The 19,351-nt window shown below is 52.3% G+C and overlaps 1 protein-coding gene across 1 annotated transcript in view; it reads left to right on the top strand.

The window, feature by feature from the left end:
- Kcnc1 (potassium voltage-gated channel subfamily C member 1) overlaps positions 1-18,590 on the top strand; it is a 43,362-nt gene extending 24,772 nt beyond the window's left edge. Inside the window, exons 2-4 of the mRNA XM_046438229.2 lie at positions 7,243-8,176; positions 15,002-15,190; positions 17,196-18,590. Of these exons, the coding sequence (XP_046294185.1) occupies positions 7,243-8,176; positions 15,002-15,190; positions 17,196-17,260 (1,188 nt within the window). The 3' untranslated portion in view covers positions 17,261-18,590. The remainder of the gene's footprint in view (positions 1-7,242; positions 8,177-15,001; positions 15,191-17,195) is intronic.
- Positions 18,591-19,351: the final 761 nt, after the last annotated feature.

Genomic DNA, 19,351 nt, shown 5'->3' with positions numbered 1-19,351 from the left:
TGGCCACCTGGGAGGCAGGGATGAAAGCTCAAAAAGGGGCAGGGATGCTCCAAGGTCACCCAAAGACGAGCCAGACCTGAAAGTCAGGTTGGCCCAACGTCAGGGTACTGTCATTTCTGCTCCAGTTGCTACCTCCTTTGACAGAAGGACATGAGCTGCTTTTGGCCTGGGATCTAGAAGGCAGGTTGCATCTGGGGAATTCAAGAGGTCTGGAGGGTGGGGAGGATACTTGCCTGTGCAAAAGCTCAGAGGCCACAGTGACAAAAGACTACTCTGAGGACCAATGAGGGTGTTTCAGGAGAATATACCCATCTCTGGTCATCCTGAGAGCCCTGCAACATTGGATAGATCCCATCCTTTACTGTTCCTCCATTTCTCCATTCCCTGACAAGTAGCCTCTTCATAGAAACCTCTGCAAGCCTCCTCTGTCTTGGTTCCCTGTGTTTCTAGTGGTCACATTTCCACAAGTCCATCACACCACTGACTTACGACATATAATTATGTCAATAATATGACCACATTGAGGATGTGGGAAGAAATATTATTTTAAGGATGTGTGCATGTTATATATGCAAAATATGCTTCTTGAGGTGAAAACACCATGGGAAGCCTTACCACCTCAGGATTTCCCAGGCCAGCTGTCAGGATGGCTCTTTCCAATGTGACCTAGGTCTAGGATCATGAGAACAAATCTCAAAGGCAGTTATCACTCTCTCTGAGGGTCTAGACTCTCAGGCCTGGCTGCTGCCTGTTGTGATCCTGGCCCCACATCAGGTTGGAAGCCAGGATGGAGAGTGTCAGTATAGGAAGTAGGTATTCTGAGCTGGGTACCACCTAGCCAACTTCCCTGCCACCTTTTGCTGGGCCAGCTTAGGGGCCTTTTCCCTATCCCACCCTGTCTGTCCTTCTTCTTGGGCTAGTGTATGAATGACCATCTTTGGGATGGAAAAGGAACAGGACCCTGGGCTGAGTTCAGTGTCCCCAGCCAGATTCTGATCTCTCTAGGTGATAATCCATACATGCACACACACCACATACATGCATAGCCCCATACATGTGCATGCATATGCATGCATACACACTGCCCTCAAGATTTACCCCACACATGCACACACACATGCACGCCACAAACCATACATGTCTTTGAATATGTACACACCCAAATGTGCACATATGCCACATCCCATACAGAGCTCCATACCCACTCATGCATATACCCCTATATACCAGAAGCCACATATCCTTACCCATGTGCAGGCCCTTGCACACATACATGTTCTCATATGCCAAAACTCACACATAGCCCAATATATAGATGCACAAATACCACAAAACAAATATATCCTTATAGGTGTGTATAGTTGTGAGTACACGTCTACACACATGTATACAAATCATACATGTCTGCATACATGTATGTGTGTACACATAAACATACCATACCCCATGCACACGTGCACAGAGCCATGTACACACCCCAAACCATATATAGCCCCGTACATACACCCCACCGCATACATTTCTCCATACGCATGCACACACATGCCACTCAACACCTACCCTCACACACACACTCACACACCTCATATTTTCCTCCCACCCACACTTTTCCAACCCACATGAATCACACACAGTGACCACTTAATAAGCAAAACTCTGTGGAGAGGCCTGGAGTTGGGTCACAGAGAGACACCTTCGCCATGCAAACCCCTGCTCTCCATTTACACACTGCCTTCCAACAGGCTCTCATAGGGCCCAGTTCCTGCACGCGCTCACACTCTCTCGCTCCAGCACAGGGGACTGCGCAGGGAGCTCCTCCACCTGCAGGAGCCAACAGGAAGGAGCAGAGAGCAGGAGCAGGTGGGACCCACACACGGTGCCCTGGCCTCTCCAGCTTCATGGTGGAGGCATTGAATAGAACAAAAAAGAGACTATATCCCAAAGAGTCTCTTCCCCTCATCCTCCATCACAGCACTGGCCAGTCCAGCACACTGCGGGCACGTCCAGCCCAAGAAAGTCCAGACAAGTCTAATTCAGTTTCCAAACCCAACTCAACTGACAATTTATTTAGGACAATTGCCCATCCCGTCTGCTCTGCATCACTGACTCCACATGGATTAACTCAAATGCTGCACACCCCCGTGGGGCAGATTTAATTAGGTGGAAAAATTGACCTGGAGCCTCTGGGGGCCTCGGGCCTGGACATCAGCCAGGGCTCCCCTGGTCAGCCATCATGTGTGTTACCCCCTGCCCGCACTGCCTGCAACCTTGCTCTGCCTCAGAATCCTCAGAAGGGACAAAGTCCAACCCTCACTTTAACCTTGATGACATTAAGGCCCAGAGAAGGGAAATGACATGCCAAGGTAACACAGCAAGTGAGCAGCCAGGCCAGAATGTTGGTCGCTGCACCATGTTACAACCAGCACCTTATTCCTGAAACAATGAACTGCAAGAACACGGATCCCCACGGCAAACCCTTGAACAGCTCTGAAAGGCAAGCACAATTTTCTGAAGATGAGTGTGGCATAAATAATTCATAAATGAAAGTCATAGCACATATTGGTCATTTTAATAGATAGTAAATTGCCTTTCTGATTTATGGTTTTGGGGTGGGGTTATGATAAAAATAACTTGGTGATTTATAAAACATCTTCTTAAGTCAACAGATCGTTAGTAGGTTTGTCTGACTTTACAGCCAACAGCTTTACCACCCAGGTTACCATAGAAATGGGATGCCTCGCTCTGTTGCCATGGCTACCACTTTCTAGAACACAATTGGTGGGTCTCTCACGGTTAGTGATTTGGTTCTGGAAAAAATAAAAAGAGCCAGAAACTACCAGCTTGGGTTTATGTCACATTGTCAGGCAATCTCTCCTACATTGTCTTGAAATTTTACAGCCACAGAGCTGGCCAGGTGGTGTGACAGTTGCCCCTAGGCTGGCTGGCAAAGGTCCCTTGGTGCCTCTAGTCAGACTAGGAGCCCAGAAGGGACAGGCTTCACAACAGGCCATGGGTATGGTGGGGCTCAGCTGCTGCAGGAGTGGGATGGCAGAAACAAGACCTGGCAGGTGATGGGAGATCAGAAGGCCCTGGGATGAGGATCAAGGCCCAGGGACAGGAAGTCCAGAGCCAGCATCGTCTGAGCAGGCAGGCTCAGGAAGGGCCAGGGAGGCAAAGGCAAAGAGAGTTGTACCTACCCATGGTGTGGGGGAGAGGTGAACATCACCTCCCAGTGGGGCAGAGTGGGCAGAGCAGTACCTGGGGTCTGTGTGCTCGTAAGTATGTTGCATGGTGCCACCACTGCATCATCTGTGTGCTCTTGTGTGTATCCGCATGCGTTGTGTGTATGCACGTGCATTTGTGCCTTTTGATATAGCACCTGGGTATATCTGTTTGGTGTGCAGTGACATGACTCAGTGACTCTACTTGGACTCTCACATTCTGTGTGTGTGACCACGCATTGAGCTGTGGTTCCTGTGTCCTTGTGCTCAGTGTTGGTGCTTAGGTGACAGGTGAGGTGTGTTCTCTGGGTGGTGGTTGTGTCTGTGATCTGTGGGTGACAGTTTCATGTTTCTGGGTGACTGGGGATTTGGAGGCAGACAGCTCATTTGGAGGCAGACAGCTCAAGGTGCAGCCTCCCTGCCCTTGCCCTGGGGTTGATAAGCCCAGGGTCCTGCAGCTGCTGCTCAAGGATTATCATTCTGAGTCTGCTAAGCAGGGCTTCCCTCCCTGCCAGGGGTCAGCTGATCCCAGGCCTAAGCCCACATCTATGCCCACACCCTTCCCTGTCCCATTGGCTCAGCTCCCCAGAAAGTTCAGGTCTTCTCCTCAGTGGAAGAAAGAAGCCAGGCAGGGACACAGGCTAGGCTATCGAAGGATGCTATCATCACTGGAGCCCACCCAGAGAGCTGCTCCTGCCCCACGTCCTAGCAAGTTGTGGGCAATGAAGCCTAAGAATGATTCCAATGTGTCTGAACTCCTGCCTGTGGGCCCAGGTGCCATGCTGTGTCTGTCATAAGGGAGCTCTCAGGGAGAGCTGGGCTGTGGGTACCAAGCTCCAGGATGGAACCATCCAGACATAATCAGGCCAGCTGCAAAGTGGGATGAGTTGTGTTCTTTTGCCCCAGGAGCTTTGGAGACTTGGAGGTCAGAGCTTAGGTTGCAAAGCTTGGTAAACCTGGGTCCAGTCTCAGCTCCTCACTGGCTTTCAAACCTAGGCTTAGTCCTTTAACCTCTTGGTACCTGGCTTTCCTTCTTAACATATGTCAGTACAAGGATTAAAGGCTCATGGTAGGTCCTCAAGCTCTGCTTTCCTCCTTCTTGAGCTCAGCCAGCCCTAGGCATGAGCAGAGAGAACTGGAGGCTTGACTGCTGTCACTTTGGCTGTGTCCTTCGTTGTCCACCTACTAGTATCTGGATTTGGAGAATGTTGGAGTCTGAGCGAATCAGGAGCGGCTTGCTCCACAGCCCTCTAAGGGTCCTCTCAAACCTGAATGTTACTAGGGCTCTGCCTATGAGGGATGATGGCCACGCTTTGAGGCAGCAGAAGCCAAGAAAGCAGGCACCCAGGGAGCCTCTGTAGGGAAGAAGGCCTAGCCTCCACCCCTCCAGCTTTTCAGGGGAAGAAATCTTAGTGTCTGGCTCTAGGCTTGGTTTCTACTTCCCTTCATCTCCCCACTTCTTGGGCAGTGGATATCAGGCTACAGTTAATCCTGGAAAACCAAGGACTTTTCTATACAAATCTTACAAGGCCTAACCTCCTTCTGGGCTTCAGTTTTCCCATCAGGATCTGTAGTGAGGTAGGGCAAATGAGAAGAGAGCTAGAGGGCCTGCAAGGGCACCTGGGAGTTAGAAGGCTCCTGGGATATCAATGCCCTATCTGGGCTATTCCCACGAGCCTCCCAAGTCACTATAGAGCCAGGGTTGGAGACAGATTCTCTGTCTCCCTAGGGTGAATATAGAGACTCCTTGGGGAGTCCCTTTATTTACAGCCTTATAGAGACCACAGTGCCAATGAGAGCCTCACCCCAGGGGAAGAGATATTAATGAAGGGTGAATGGGATTTTCCCAGACAGATTGGAAGGGACACTCTCCCTCCCATAGAAGGAATAGCAGGTACAAAGCCACGAAAATGGGGGAGACACTGTGGTCAGAAATGGCAGAGAGTTTCACATGGTATGAATGTTGGGGACATGCAGGAAGAGGACCTTGAAAAGCCAAGTGAGGCCAGGGCATGGAGAGTCTCATGTTTCAGGCTGGGGAGTTTGGGCTGTTCTCTGTAGGCAGCATGGGCAGAGCTGGGATTCCCATGGGCAGCTCCTTCTGATGGCTGTGTGGCTGAGAATGAAGCCTTAAACCTGTGTTGATGGGGGGTGGCCCGGTTGAGAGAGAACACAGAGGAGGATGGAAGTGGGAGAGCTCAGGATAAGGGTGTCCTGGCTGGTGGTGCATCAAGAAAGGAGGTACCTCCTGGCTTCACCTTTGGTCAGATCAGGAACTCCGGGTGCCATGGGCTGTGCCTCTGAGATGCCCTCAGACTCTCACAGGGTGCATATTCCTGTCCGCTCAGGACAAGGCCCAGGCAAGGGGCATCACCTATCCTTAAGGAGTCTGGATCGTGAGTGCTAAGCTCCAAAATGGAGCCCCCAGAAGAAACTGGGGACCAGATACCCAGCAATGGGGATTTTTCCCCCTAGTACTAGAGATTGAACCCAGGGCCTTGTACACTCTAGGCAAGTGCTGCTCTACCACTGAGCTACATCCTCAGCCTAGGGGTGTAATTTTTAGCTCCAAGAGGTTTGGTTACTCTAGTGATGGAAAGAGTTCGGGAGCTTGGGGAGCTTGAGTCTGAGGTGGTAGCCTCTTCAGTTGCCTCTGCCTTGCTTTCCTGATCTTTCTCTGTGGCCTCCCAGGTCTGAACTATCTGCATCTTGAAGAAAGAGCTTTCTGGAGTTGGAAGACCTGGCTGCGGCCTCTACCTGCCTCTCTCAAGGGTGTACAAATTGTTCTCACCTTTTCCCAGCCCCTCTTGGGGCTGAGGGGGCTCATCTTTAAGCCGCGTGCATTGTATACTCATCTCTGTATGGTCCTTCACCCCCAGCTATTAGGGGAGCTCCTGAGGCTGGACAAAGGCTTTGTTCAACTCTGTGCCTGTCATAACCTTGTGCCTGGTGAAGATTGCCAAGAAAAAAGGATGGAGGAATGAACCAATGGGTGGATGGACAGGTGAAAGGAAAGGAGGGGAAAAAGAGGAAGGGGTTATAAAAAGAAAAGAGGAGGGAAGGGAAGAAGAATGGTGGATGAAAGTAAGGGAAGGAAGGGTAGAACAAACACACAAAGGAAGGAGGACAGGAAGGAGTGTGAATGGGTGAACAGATGGAAGAAAGGAAGGAAGAGAGGTAGAAGGAAAGAAGCATGAGTGGACAGATGGATGGTCATTCTGAAAACCTGACTTTGTCCCCCCTTCTTCCCCCTCCTCTCCCCTAGTCCACAATGTGGTTTAAAAAATCCATACAGTTCTTAGTTCCCAGATCCTTGCAAGATCAAGTGCCAGGCCCCTTGGTCACAGTCAACCCAGACTGGGTCATTCTGAGACTCCCAGTGTGGACCCCCCACAGTGGGGGGTGGGCATCATAGCAAACTCAGGCAATTGCCAGAGGTTTTGTGGCTGCCTTCTGCTGCTGACCTGGGGTGCGATCTTGACACTCCTTGATGGAAATAGACAGGAGATGGATAGAATAAAGATGAGAAATGCAGCCCCTGAATAGCTGATGCCCCTACAGCTGCCCCTCTCATTTCTTTGCGATCTTCAGCTCCAGCAAGCCAGGTCACCATGATTAGTCAGGGTAGCTAACTCTTTAACAAATCACCTCCGAATTGCAGTAGTTTAAGACAATAGAAGTTTATTTCCCATTCAGGTTCAATGAGGGTATTTAGTGGATGTCTTTCTTTCCAGGGACCCAGGCTCCTTCCCTCTGGTGACTGCTGGCCCCTAGGGCTTCAGTGTCTGGCTGGCAATGGGGGTAAGAAAGTATGGAAGATCAAGGAGGAGGGTTTTACCAGCTGGGCCTGGCAGTAGTGCACATCCCTCTGCCGAGGAAAATGTGGCATGTCAGCTAAGGTCATGTTGGAAGGGGCCATCGGTGGGCATCTTCCCCTGCTCTGGCCCTCTGCCTGGACCCAGCTTTCTGTAGTCTGGGTGGGAAGGCTTCCCCTCTGACACTCTGTGTTTCTTGCCCACAGTATGTGGCCTTTGCCTCCCTGTTCTTCATCCTGGTCTCCATCACCACCTTCTGCCTGGAGACCCACGAGCGCTTCAATCCTATCGTGAACAAGACTGAGATTGAGAATGTTCAGAATGGCACACAAGTGCGCTACTACAGGGAAGCGGAGACAGAGGCCTTCCTCACCTACATCGAGGGTGTCTGCGTGGTGTGGTTCACCTTTGAGTTCCTCATGCGTGTTGTCTTCTGCCCCAACAAGGTTGAGTTCATCAAGAACTCGCTCAACATCATTGACTTTGTGGCCATCCTCCCCTTCTACCTGGAGGTGGGCCTAAGCGGCCTGTCCTCCAAGGCTGCCAAGGATGTCCTGGGCTTCCTGCGTGTTGTCCGCTTCGTGCGCATCCTGCGCATCTTCAAGCTGACCCGCCACTTCGTGGGCCTGCGTGTCCTGGGCCACACACTCCGTGCCAGCACCAACGAGTTCCTGCTGCTCATCATCTTCCTGGCCCTGGGCGTGCTCATCTTTGCCACCATGATCTACTATGCCGAGAGGATAGGGGCACAGCCCAACGACCCCAGTGCCAGTGAGCACACGCACTTTAAGAACATCCCCATTGGCTTCTGGTGGGCTGTGGTCACCATGACGACACTGGGCTACGGAGACATGTACCCGCAGACATGGTCTGGCATGTTGGTGGGAGCACTGTGCGCACTGGCAGGCGTGCTGACCATTGCCATGCCCGTGCCTGTCATCGTGAACAATTTTGGGATGTATTACTCCTTAGCCATGGCTAAGCAGAAACTACCAAAGAAAAAAAAGAAGCATATTCCGCGGCCACCGCAGCTGGGATCTCCCAATTATTGTAAATCTGTCGTAAACTCTCCACACCACAGTACTCAGAGTGACACATGTCCGCTGGCCCAGGAAGAAATTTTAGAAATTAACAGAGCAGGTAGGAAACCTCTTAGAGGCATGTCGATCTGACCTTTCACCTCTGCCCCCTGTAGCGATGATTCCAGATTCAGTCAAACTGCTTCCTTAGTTCTGTGGGCGACCCCGGACCCTGCACTCAGTCTCGAGGTGTGGAGCCTGGGGGCCCAGGGAGATGCTGGCAGCCAAATTCAGAAGGCAAGAGCCTGCTAGAGGAACCTCACTGGTGGCCCCGGGTAAGGAGGTTGATGCGGTTGGTCTCGTGACATTCTGAAGAGACCACATGGCCTGTGGAGTTACTGAGGACTATCTTAGCAGGAGCCCCGGGGGCTGCTGCTCATGTGCGCAGGAGTCAAGCGTGAGTCTCAGACTCAGGCTACTGACCCAGTGTTGGGGCAGGATGGGGGCGGGTATGATTCGGAGATGCCAGGTAGCTTCTGATTTGGTCCTTAACACAGCATCCTTTAGGCTGTGTAGACAGCAGAAATTGTTCATGGGGTCTGGGCAGGAGGATCCCTGCAAAGGCAGTAGATTCTCAGCCCCACAAGAACCGTCTCCATAGCTGAGTAGATTCCTGCTCTGATTCCGGCTGTCTAGCTCCAGGTCCTTCTTAGGAGATGCCCCTAGCCATATGTGACAAGCTTACTTACCCATAGCATGCCGAACCAACTCATCTTCTACCACCACTCTAGAGTTTAGCATTTATCTTTAGGAACCTGTTGGAGTGACTCTGGCTTTCACGGTGTCTGTTGGGGTTGATGGTCCAGTGGGAGTTTCTGGTGACCTGATGGAAGCGGCTGGTGAGCAAAGGATTAGGGGGGGCCACCACCCTGGGCAGCTTAGATGAAAGCGCTACAGACCAGCAACAATCTCCACCAAGGGTTGTTCCCATGTCCGGTGGTAGGGACTGCAGCAGCAATATACTAGACATCCCAACCAGTGTACAACCACTTTCCCGTGAATTCACTGGGGGCTGGGGGGGAGGGGGGCCATGAAACAATACTAGTCACCATGGGATATATTCTAATATTCCATGGCTAGTGGTTCGTTATGGGACTATCTCAGTTTTATGAGAATCTGCAAATAGCACATAAAGTTGATCATGGGGCTCTGGTCTGAAGATATAAAGCCCATAGTCTACCTCTACCCATGGAATACCATCGACTTATTCTGTGGACACAGGGATCTCAAAGGATTGGATGACCCAGAGAAGAATGACAACAATGAGCTAAGAAGGAGTACCCGAGTGAGCACGAGGTTGAGGTTGACAGGAGAGGTTAGTCTGTGAAGGACATCCCCAAGCCCAGGTCTGGCATGGGGGTTGCAGACTAGTTCAGACCCAGATGAGGAAGTTTCCCTTTGGTTCAGTTGGCCTCCCCCAGTGGTGATTGACCTCCTTCCCTGCCCATGTGCTCTCTGACCCACTCCCTCATCCTCATCCTGTTTAGGCTTCATCCCATAGCTAGGCCAGCCAGAGCAGTATTCCCAAGGCCCGCTTCTCTGCCCCTTTGCCCTCCCCCATACCCTCTCCCCTGGGATTTCTGTAAGCACTTGAGAGGAACATGGCTAGTGTCTTGGGCTGGGCCAGAGGGTGGACAGGGGTCTCAGAGGCTGAAACAGGGGCCTGGGGTGGGGAAAGTCTTCCAGCCAAGTCATGACTGTCCATAGAAAGCCCTGCCCCACCCCTCTGCTTCAGATTAGCTAGCCATTTCACCACAGGATCCACCATCAGTGCAAGGACAGTTCCTGGGGCTCTGGGGGAAGGTCTGGGCTGGCCTAGCTTTCAGCTCCACTATGGGCCCCAGCATGCTCAGCCTGAGGGGTGTCATCATGACACTACTTAACCCTTCCTCTGCATCCTTCCTGACACTCCATCTTTCAGGACTGGTATCCAAGCTTAGGAGCCGCACACCAGCCAGTCAAGGATCTCCATTTCACTCCAGGCAGGCCCAGATTCCTCTGTATGCCTAGACAAATGGTGATATTATCCAAGTGCTGAGGACACACACACAGGAGCGTGGATGTGTGTATTCAGACTTGCAAACCAGCTACTTCCAGGGACATAGCCCCCTTCCCATGCTGCAGCAGACCTGTACTCCTGTGGGAGGGATTCCCCTGAGTTCCACAGTCCTTCCCCAGCCTTGGCAGCCCTGCCCCTGGGAGACACTTTGCTCTGGCTTCAGGTTTCTGAGACCCCAAGAGTCTGGGGTTTGGATAGTTCTATAGCTAAGGAGATGTTTGGGTGCCCTCTGGAACCTAGATGCCTAGACTCTCCTGCCTTCCCCCTCCACCTGATCCCTCTTGCTGTGTTCCCATCTCCTTCCCAAGCACCTGGTGGTGTTGGTGCTGTCCTAATGTTCAGACCCCCCCCCCAACCAGGCTCTGAGACCCCGTTTCCACTCTGAGTCTCATCCCTCACCAGAACACACCTCCCTCCAGGCATGTGAGACCTGGATTATGTGCCACCAGTAGGATATGGCTCCTAGGGGAGTGTCCTGCCTCATCTCTGTGTCCTGGCCTCCCTTCCCATTTTCCTCTGTTTCTGCTTGGAACTGTGTGCCCAGATGGGTACGGGCTGGGGGTGAGTTTGTGAGAGAATGAGGGAGAAGCCAGAGGCAAGGAAGGTAGTGGTGGTGGTGGGTAGAGACCAGACCCTCCAGGGATTTTGGCAGGTGAAATGCAGCAAACTCCATCCAGGCCTTTCCAAGGGCAAGTAAATAGTTCCATAAAACCCAGGGTTCTCCAGTTTCACTTCTGAGACCTGTGGGACCAAGTGCAATATGTGGGCCCTGAGGGCATCCCACTCTCACCTTCATGCCTAGGCTGGGCCCAGGACTGAAGCAAGTCCTCCTGGCTGGGCAGTTGCACCTTCCTTTCACCTCCACCTCTTGGCCACTCCTGAAACCTCAGTCTGTGTATATGTCCCAGGTTTGTTCTGACCTCCTCCTCTGAGCCATGGCTGATGGCCTCAGTGTTGGGAGTCTTGTCCTGGGGAATTGTCAAGGACCTGGTTGTCAACTTGACTGTGGGTCCTCATAGGGGGAGGCCAGACAGGCCCAGCCTGGGTCACTGGTGACCCAGAAGAAGCCGCCTCTTTCACTAAAATGGGCAGCCGGGGCCCAGACCACCTGTTCTGGGTAGCTTAGAGTACTCCCTTTGTTCTGCTATGTTCATTCACATGTGTCTTGTCCATCTCTGCTGCTGTGATGTGGGTTGATCCTTTGTGGTGCTGCATTCAGGAATGCAGGGTCTCATCATAGGTGAGCAGGAATGGCGAGGAAAGAGGGATGGTGGTATGTGTGCAGGGCAGCAGTGAGGTCCCAGAGAAGCCCCTACCTCAGCTTACTGGGACCACTGAGGCCTCTGGGTCATTTTTGGGTGAGGGGTTCCTCCCCTGAGAGCAGAGTACAAAGTCCCCTATCTCTGATCCCTCCGCCTGTCTCCTGGTGGGCTGCAGTGGCTGCCCAGGAAGTGGTGCTAGCCTCAGGGCAGGGAGGGTGATGGGATTGGGGGCCGAGTTGACCAGGCAGGATGTGGGGCTGAAAAGTCTGTGTGGGCCCAGCAGCAGAGTTGGCAGCGTGGACCCTGAATAGGGTCCTTGTTGTCCCCAGGTGGGCTAAGGGGGAAGCAGTGGAGAAGTACGCTGACTCGGAAGGCCAGGCATGGGTGTTCTTTTCCATGTTGTTCACATTCTGTCTTTCTCTCTCTCCACTAATCATGTCTCCCTCTCTTCTCTCTCTCTCTCTCTCCTCGTTTTGTTGCATGACTTGTGCTGGTTTTCGTGAACGTCTTTCTCACAGACTGTCCCCATTTAGCCCGGGATGTTTTCCCCTGAATCCCCAGCTGGGCAGATCCCTTGGGGCATACCCAGGGAAATGCCCAGAAACCCCCACCCCACCCCAGCCCTGCGTGCGCCACGGGCGCCCATGCTGGTGTGAACAGTAAGTACGTCGCGGTGCCTGGAGACGGGCAGTAAAGGCAGCCTGCTGCTGAGGGCCCCACCACACAGTTCTCTTTGCTCCAAAGTTTAAAAAAAAATGACCCTCTTGCGGACGCTCATCTCAGCCCATTTCAAAGCCTGGAAACCATCTCTGAGACGCTGCCCATGTTGTCATTTCATCATTGCAGCCTGTGGGTCTAGTAGGGGCCCGGGGGCCCTGAGCCAGAGGAGGCAGGGCCCCCAGCCCTCTGGAAAGCTGGTGGGAACCGAGGCTTCTAGCTGCCATCTCATCCAAAGATGGACTGGGGCAGCGGGTGGGGAATCTTGGTTGAGTTTGAATCTGTGGTCCTTTTCACTGGTTCCCCAGATTTAGACAGTTGGGTCTTTCCTGTCACCCTACTGGAGATGGAGAAGGAGGATGCCCCAGTTTCTGAGAGTATCCCGAACTGCAGACAAACCAGCAGCCACTCAGTCCTAGTTTCCTCCTCAAAGATCAAGGCTGAAAGAAAAAGCAGGCTCAAGAGTGTCCTGGGAATCCCCCCAAGGACCCCTGGTGGTTGCTCCTTGCCCCTGCCCCTTCAGGGAAAATAAGCCCCAACTTGGGCCCTTTAAAGTTGTGGGATTTGGGAGTCCTTGGGGCACGGGGACTTGTGGGCAGAGCTAGAGGAAAGTCTCTGACTGCACCATCTTAGTGGAGGCAGAGGCAGAGAGGGGGAGCTCTTCTGGACAAGAACTGCAGGCCGTGGTCACTTCCATTGATAGATCATGGCCAAGAAAGAGAACAAGCTCTCAGGCCCCTCCTAGAGGGAGCCACTGCCTGGGAGGGCCTACTGGCCTTCCCCTGGAGGGAAACTCATGCAGGGTACTATGGTCCCAACTGCCACAGCCTCATTTACTTCCACTTCATACTGTTTCCTTCCCTTCTGCCCAGCACCCTCCTCTGCCCTGAGATCCCTGGGGGAGGGAGACAAGGGCCAACCAGAGTGCAGGCCCTCTAGTGTGTCTGTGAGCACACACGTGTGCCTGCAGACACGCCCCAGGGAGCTAGGCAGCCCCCAGCCCCAGTCACATGGTGTCAGAGTTTCCTTGGTAACTGGCCTTTCTGGTTCAGAGTAAATTGGGGAGTAAAGCCCCTGGGATTTGTCAAGAAACGCACTGTACGTGAAATGCTTTGCCATCTTGTATGAGAGACTTTTTTAAGTTCCAAAATTATGATGGGTTTTTTTTTTTTTTTTTGGATTTGCTTTAATGAATAAACCTGATTGGTCCATTTCTCTTTTGACTGACTGCCTCTTTGTAGTGACATGATGTGTACACGGGTGATGATCCCACCCACGTGTACGCCAAGTGTGTGCACGCGGGAAAGGATCACTCTGCGTGTAGTTACATGATGTGAACAGGATCATGGGAAAGTGTCAACTTGGGTGGAAATTGTCTCCGGCTTTCCCCCTCTTTAATCTTCTAGAGAGTCTCCCCTAACATGGTTGCTCATGTTGGTTTCCTTCCACAAAAGGGCTTCCACTCTAGATGCAGTGTTTAAGTTGGCTGCACCTGGCCAGAAAGATTCTGCTTTGAGGGCCGACAGCATGGGACAGGCTTAGTCCCTAAAAGTGATGGGGCAAGGGCAAAGGCCACCTTGGCCAACCCAAGCTGCCACCACTCTGCTCCTGGAATTGGGAGAGACAGGGTTCCTTGCTCTGGCCACACATTGCCCCCAGCAAATGTGCTCCCTGACCTCCTCCCAGCTTCCTTCTCAGGCGACCACAGAGGCCAAGACTTGAATTTTCTCCACCCAAGTCCATCAGCCACTGTTGTCTTCAACACATCCATTTGCTCTGCTTTGCCAGGGACACTGACAGAGGAGACAGGAATGGGAGCCCCTCCCACATCCATGTCCCACCATCAAGCCTCATGCATACATCCCTGTTGTGCCTGTGTGAGCTGACCAGGCCTGCCAGAGCCTGTGGGCAACGATGCTGGCTTGGTGTGTGTGGGGAGCAGAGTGGACTGAGTGGTCAGTGTGGGTCTGCATGGGGACCAAGCAGATGGAGTGGTCAAATCGGATCTGAGTGCAGGGCAGAGTAAAATGTGTGACCAAGCCTAGTCTGCACAGGGGATGGGGAGTCAGAATGACCATATTGGGTCCTTATGGGGACAGAATAGAAGATGTACCCAGACCTAGTCTGTACAGGGGACAGAGTGATCAGATTAGGTCCTTGTGGGGACAGAGTAACAGCTATGAGCAGGCCTAGTCTGTACAGAGGAAGGGACATCAGAGCAACCAAATAGAGTCCATATGGAGTTGTGGGGGGTGGGTGGCGGAGAAATCAGAGTGTGTGTATATGGGAGAACAGAATGAACCAAGTGATCAGATGGAATCCAAACAGAGGTGGAGTGGAGAAAATCAGGTGGGGTCTGGATGGGGAGAAGTCTGACTGGTTGACTGAGTGTCAATGGAAGGTAGTTGGGCTCTGGTAAGTGGCAGAAGGGGGTCTGGAAGTCTGCCTCTTTGGATTGGAGCATTTTTGCGTGTCTGTCTGTCTTCTCCCTGAGCTCTGTGTCTGGCTCTCTCCCCATGACCACATCCGCACCATGCTGTCTCATTGGCCCTGCCTTGGGCCCTGGGCCTGGCCCCCAGCATTGCATGCGGGGCCCATCACCAATTCATCTTTTTGCAAACTTTGAGCAAACCCAGGAGCCCCTTCTCCCTTCCCAGCACGGTGGGCAGCCTGTGGGCTGCCTGAACGAGCTGAGGCCTCCCCAAACCTTGCACCCTACTCCATGACCTGCCCACTTTTCCATCCTTACGGATGGGCTTCCCTTTGTCAAATGCCCCTCCTCTGGCCTGTCCCCCCCCTCACTAAACAGTTTTCAGTGTCTCAATAGCTTCTGCTTATATGTTTGAAGATTCCAAACTGAATGGGGAGGTGGCGAAGGCCGCGCTGGCGAACGAAGACTGCCCCCACATAGACCAGGCCCTCACTCCCGATGAGGGCCTGCCCTTTACGCGCTCGGGCACCCGCGAGAGATACGGACCCTGCTTCCTCTTATCAACCGGGGAGTACGCGTGCCCACCTGGTGGAGGAATGAGAAAGGGTATGTAGAGGAAGCTGGAGCACTATGCATCGGCCGGGCCCGCCTCGCGCTCCTGCAGGTGGGTGGGCAGGGCGGCGGGCAAGGGACGCTGAGGGGCAGGCAGGCACAGTAAGGGGGGCAAGGATGGAGGGAGTCCCCCAGGGTTGGCCCCTGGAGGTCAGAGTCCCTTTCTCCCAAGTGAGATGTCAGGCTGGCAGAGAAAACCTGTGGCCCAGGCAGCTGTGGGTCAGTACTGAGCTAAGTAGTAGAAAGGGGATTGGCACAGGCTGGCTGACTATGGGTGCACCTGAAGGCAGGGTGCACCCAGGGATGCAGGAGCAGCCTCGGCTTCACTAGGTTGGTTTGACAGGGGCAGGTCAGGTCCACAGGCAAAGTGATCTCTCTTCTCCCTTGATTGAGGAAGATGGTGAGAGGGGCCTGGCATAGCCAGGACCCTGTAAACTTATCTACCCAAGATCCATGTTATGGAAGAGGCATCCTTTAATAAGAATCCACAAGTCAGAAGGAGGGAAGGCATGAAGAGAGAGGTGGCTTCAGGGCTTGGGGATAAAGGCCATTGTCCTTGCAGAGGTAAGGTGTATGCCAGTGGCAGATAGAGTATTACTAGTGGCAGATAGAAAACTTGCCAGGAGGAGGTGGGTAAGCAGGACTCTGTACAGCCCCTTCCATCGCTAGTGCCCATTGGCCACTGCTGGTGTGCTCAGCGCCCCCTTGTGGTTGGCAAAGACTGAGACCAGTGGTAGCCTTTGCTCAAGTTCTCTGCACAGTCAGAACTTCAGGCTGACATGATGGAGACAGGCTTCTGTTAGAGCTTGAGCATGGGCTGGGGAGAGGATGGGTTGGGCTGCAGAGCACTCTAGGGCAAGGCTCCAGGCATGGCTGGGCTGGAAGGCAGGGCAAGCCTTTCTCTGTGCAGCAGGCTGGCTAGGCAGCTCTGCATGTCTTGGAGTGCCTCACACGCTCACACGGGTGCATGCCAATGAAGGGTCAGTCAAGTAGTCAGATTTTTGAGGGTAATAGTTGGTGTAGCTTGTGGCATTGTCAACTGCTTCAGTATTTGAAACCAGATTCGAGAAGAAAACAGATTTTGAAATCAAAGGCAGACCTAGAAGAGGAGAGGCAGTGTCCAGTGAGATGAGGGAAAGTCCTTTGGGTCACTAGTGCTTAGTTGTGCCACCTGATCTAGGCTGGTCCCTGCTTCTTTGCCCTGCCTGAGGTCCCTCGGACCTCAGTGCGGTGTACCACTCCCTGCATGGTGCTGCATGGTGGAGGGCTGCCATCCTTGGGGAGGCCCCATTCTTGGCACTGTCCATTGATGGGTCTGCTGCTCCCCTTTGCAACTGGCTTTTTACCAGGTGGAGTCTCTAGAATGTTTAGGAGCAGGGGCCACCCTGGAGAGTAAGGGGGAAACAGGGAGACCATTTCCAGTAAGTTCTCCTGGGCTGCCTGTCTCCTTCATCTTGAATGTTGGCTCAGTTGATGTGGCCTAAAAGAGCAGACAAGGGAGTCTCCTGCTATCTTTCCAGAAGCCCTGGGAATGTGGGACAGAAGCAGCCCCATCTCCCTGGAGCAACTGGGGAGCCCAGCAGCAACCACTGTCCACAGGTGTTACCGTCTCCCAAGCCCACATGGCCTTAGGAGCCAGAGTCTTTGTGCCCTAGCCCTGTTCACCAGCCCCAGCTCTCATGGAGTCCTGACAGCCACCAAGGACTTGCTTTTTTCAGGCTGATTCAGAGCCGTAAGCCCTGCAGATGTTTCCTGAGTCCAGGTGTTTGGACTCAGAGTAGGAGAAGAAATAGGGACTCCACTGGTTTCCTCAGGAGGGAGAGAAAGAGGCTGCTAGGCTGGCTCGCTGCATGGGAAACCAGCCAGCTGGAGAAGAACCTGCCTGCCTCTGCATGCGGCTGTTCTGTCTTTCCTCCTCCTTCCTTAAAAACTAAGTACCAAGCGGGATGGGAAAGCCAAGAAGAGAAGCTCAAGTGTTAATTGTATTCTTTACATACAGATCTTTGCAAAGAAAGCCCTGTCATTGCTAAGTATATGCCGACAGAGGCTGTGAGAGTGACTTGACCAGGCGGCTTGGCCGAGGACACTGGTGGCTATTAAGCATCTGGGTGGACCTGCAGCCCCTCCTCACCCTCGGACAGAGTAAATTCACGCCATGCAGGTTTGCCGGACGAGTCCGAGTGGCCCAGGCATTGTGCTAGGACGGACGTAGCTTTTCCTACGGCCAAATGGTAACTGACCGTAGAGGATTTCTTTTCCTTCTTTTCATTTTTTAAAATTTTATTTTATTTGGGGAGGGAGGGTGGAGGGGTTCCTTAGCATGACTTGCATGAAGTTAAACAGAAAACCCAGCAAACCAAACCCACCAACCTCCCTGCAACTGTATGATTACCCTCAACAACAATAACAAAAAGAAAACGAAAAAGTCCTATATTTTCTTTCAGAGCTCTTTACTTTTACACACATTGTTGGAGCCAAACTGTAACAGCATTCAGTAGAAACCTATACATTTCTGGGAGTGGGGGACCGGGGAGGAAGGATGGAGATGGGGAACAAATTGCTTCCCCTTTTGTACACAAGATCGAGAGTAAAGGTTCCAAAAAGGGCAGTCAGTCGGTCATTGGTCATATTGACCTCACCTTCATAGTTCATCTCTCACACGGAAACTGAGAACTTTGCTCCAAATAGAATTGTGGAAACTCGCACTGCTGCCTTCTTCCCTCTCTGTTTGGCATGCTTGTGACCCAGCGGACGTCTCCCCAAGACCCCTGGCAGCGGCTAGTCTAGGTTGAATCTCTCATCATATCGGTGTGTAGATCCAGTGTGACCAACTTTCATAATAAATTGTTCATAGTAAATAATCAGCACCGTATGGATTTTCCAAGTGTTATTTTAAAACCAGGATGTAGAGCACCAAAAGTTCAGGACCACAGGAGGGGCAACCTCCTCCACCTTTACCAAGGCACAACCTGGCGATGTATGCAATTTAGTACTTCAGAGTAAAAAACTGCATGCCCAATGTTATGCAAAGCGATTCGAGCATGAAATAAATTTTGTATCATGGTTTCTGTATAGTCTAAAGCAGATTTGTTTTCCTGAAGCAATTGGAGGTTTGCAGAGACACGCTTCTGCATCTCGAATAAATATAGTATTTTCCCAACAGAAACAGAGGACAGTAGCTTGGCTTTGGTCTGATTCTAAAATTAGTGGGGGGGGGGGAGAAGGATGATATTTTTGAAAAACACATGCTTGAGTTGAAAAAAAAAATGCAACATCTCGAGCTTTCACTGCAGCTCACAACATTTCCTGGAAAGAGAGCAACGATGCTTTAGCTCAACAAACTCCCCTCCCCGGGCCCTGGACCCGGAAATAAAAAGCTGACTTCTGAGATGAAGCATGGATTCGGGTTTTTATTGCCTTCAGGCAGTGTCGTGATTCTCTTCCATGGCTGGGCTGGGATAAGCCTGGGCCCTGACTATGCCAATCTCAAGGACCCACCTTGAAGTGCTGTGGTCTACTCGCTGGGGAAAAGCTAAGCCCTAGGAGGAAGTTGCCCCATGCAGGGGGGACTGGGCAGGGTGGCCCCTTGCACTACACATCCTTTTGGAGCAAGGGACAGCTCCCAGGGGCACAGAGTGTATGAAGATCTGACAAAAAACCAGCACATCCTCTAGGGAGTTACCTGTCATGGAGATTTCTCCCTGAATCATGCTATGTTGATGCATCCTTGAATCTGGCCATGTCAGTGCACATACTGCTCCTGCCATCCATGCAGACCATGGTCACCTCCCTCTTAGGGCCATTGTTGTATCTGATGAAGCCAGAGACAGAGATCTGACTGTCAGGTCTGGGTGCCCTAGCTAAGTGTATCCTTGCAGGGCCTGGTCAGGTGACCCACTTCACTGAATACCCTTTCTCCCAATCTGAGGGCATCTTGGAAGGAGTGCAGTCACCTCCCAGGGATCTTGATTTGCTTTGGTTGTTCACTTGATTTCGGTGTGGGGCAGAGTGGCAGATCCAACACTTTTTCCTATTCATTAGTGACTTGATGAATGCGGGCGGAAAGCTCCTGAAGGTCAGGGCAGTCAACCTCTGAGCATTTTTTGAGAGAAGGAAATGAGGCCCAGAGAGGAAAGTGATCTTTCCAGGGCTACT

The sequence above is a fragment of the Marmota monax genome, unplaced genomic scaffold (genome assembly GCF_021218885.2).
Source record: "Marmota monax isolate L192 unplaced genomic scaffold, Marmota_monax_Labrador192_F-V1.1 WCK01_AAM20220418_F8-fsc00061, whole genome shotgun sequence".
NCBI lineage: Eukaryota > Metazoa > Chordata > Mammalia > Rodentia > Sciuridae > Marmota > Marmota monax.
Note: the sequence above shows the minus strand (reverse complement) of the source record. Positions and strands in the feature narration are given on the sequence as shown.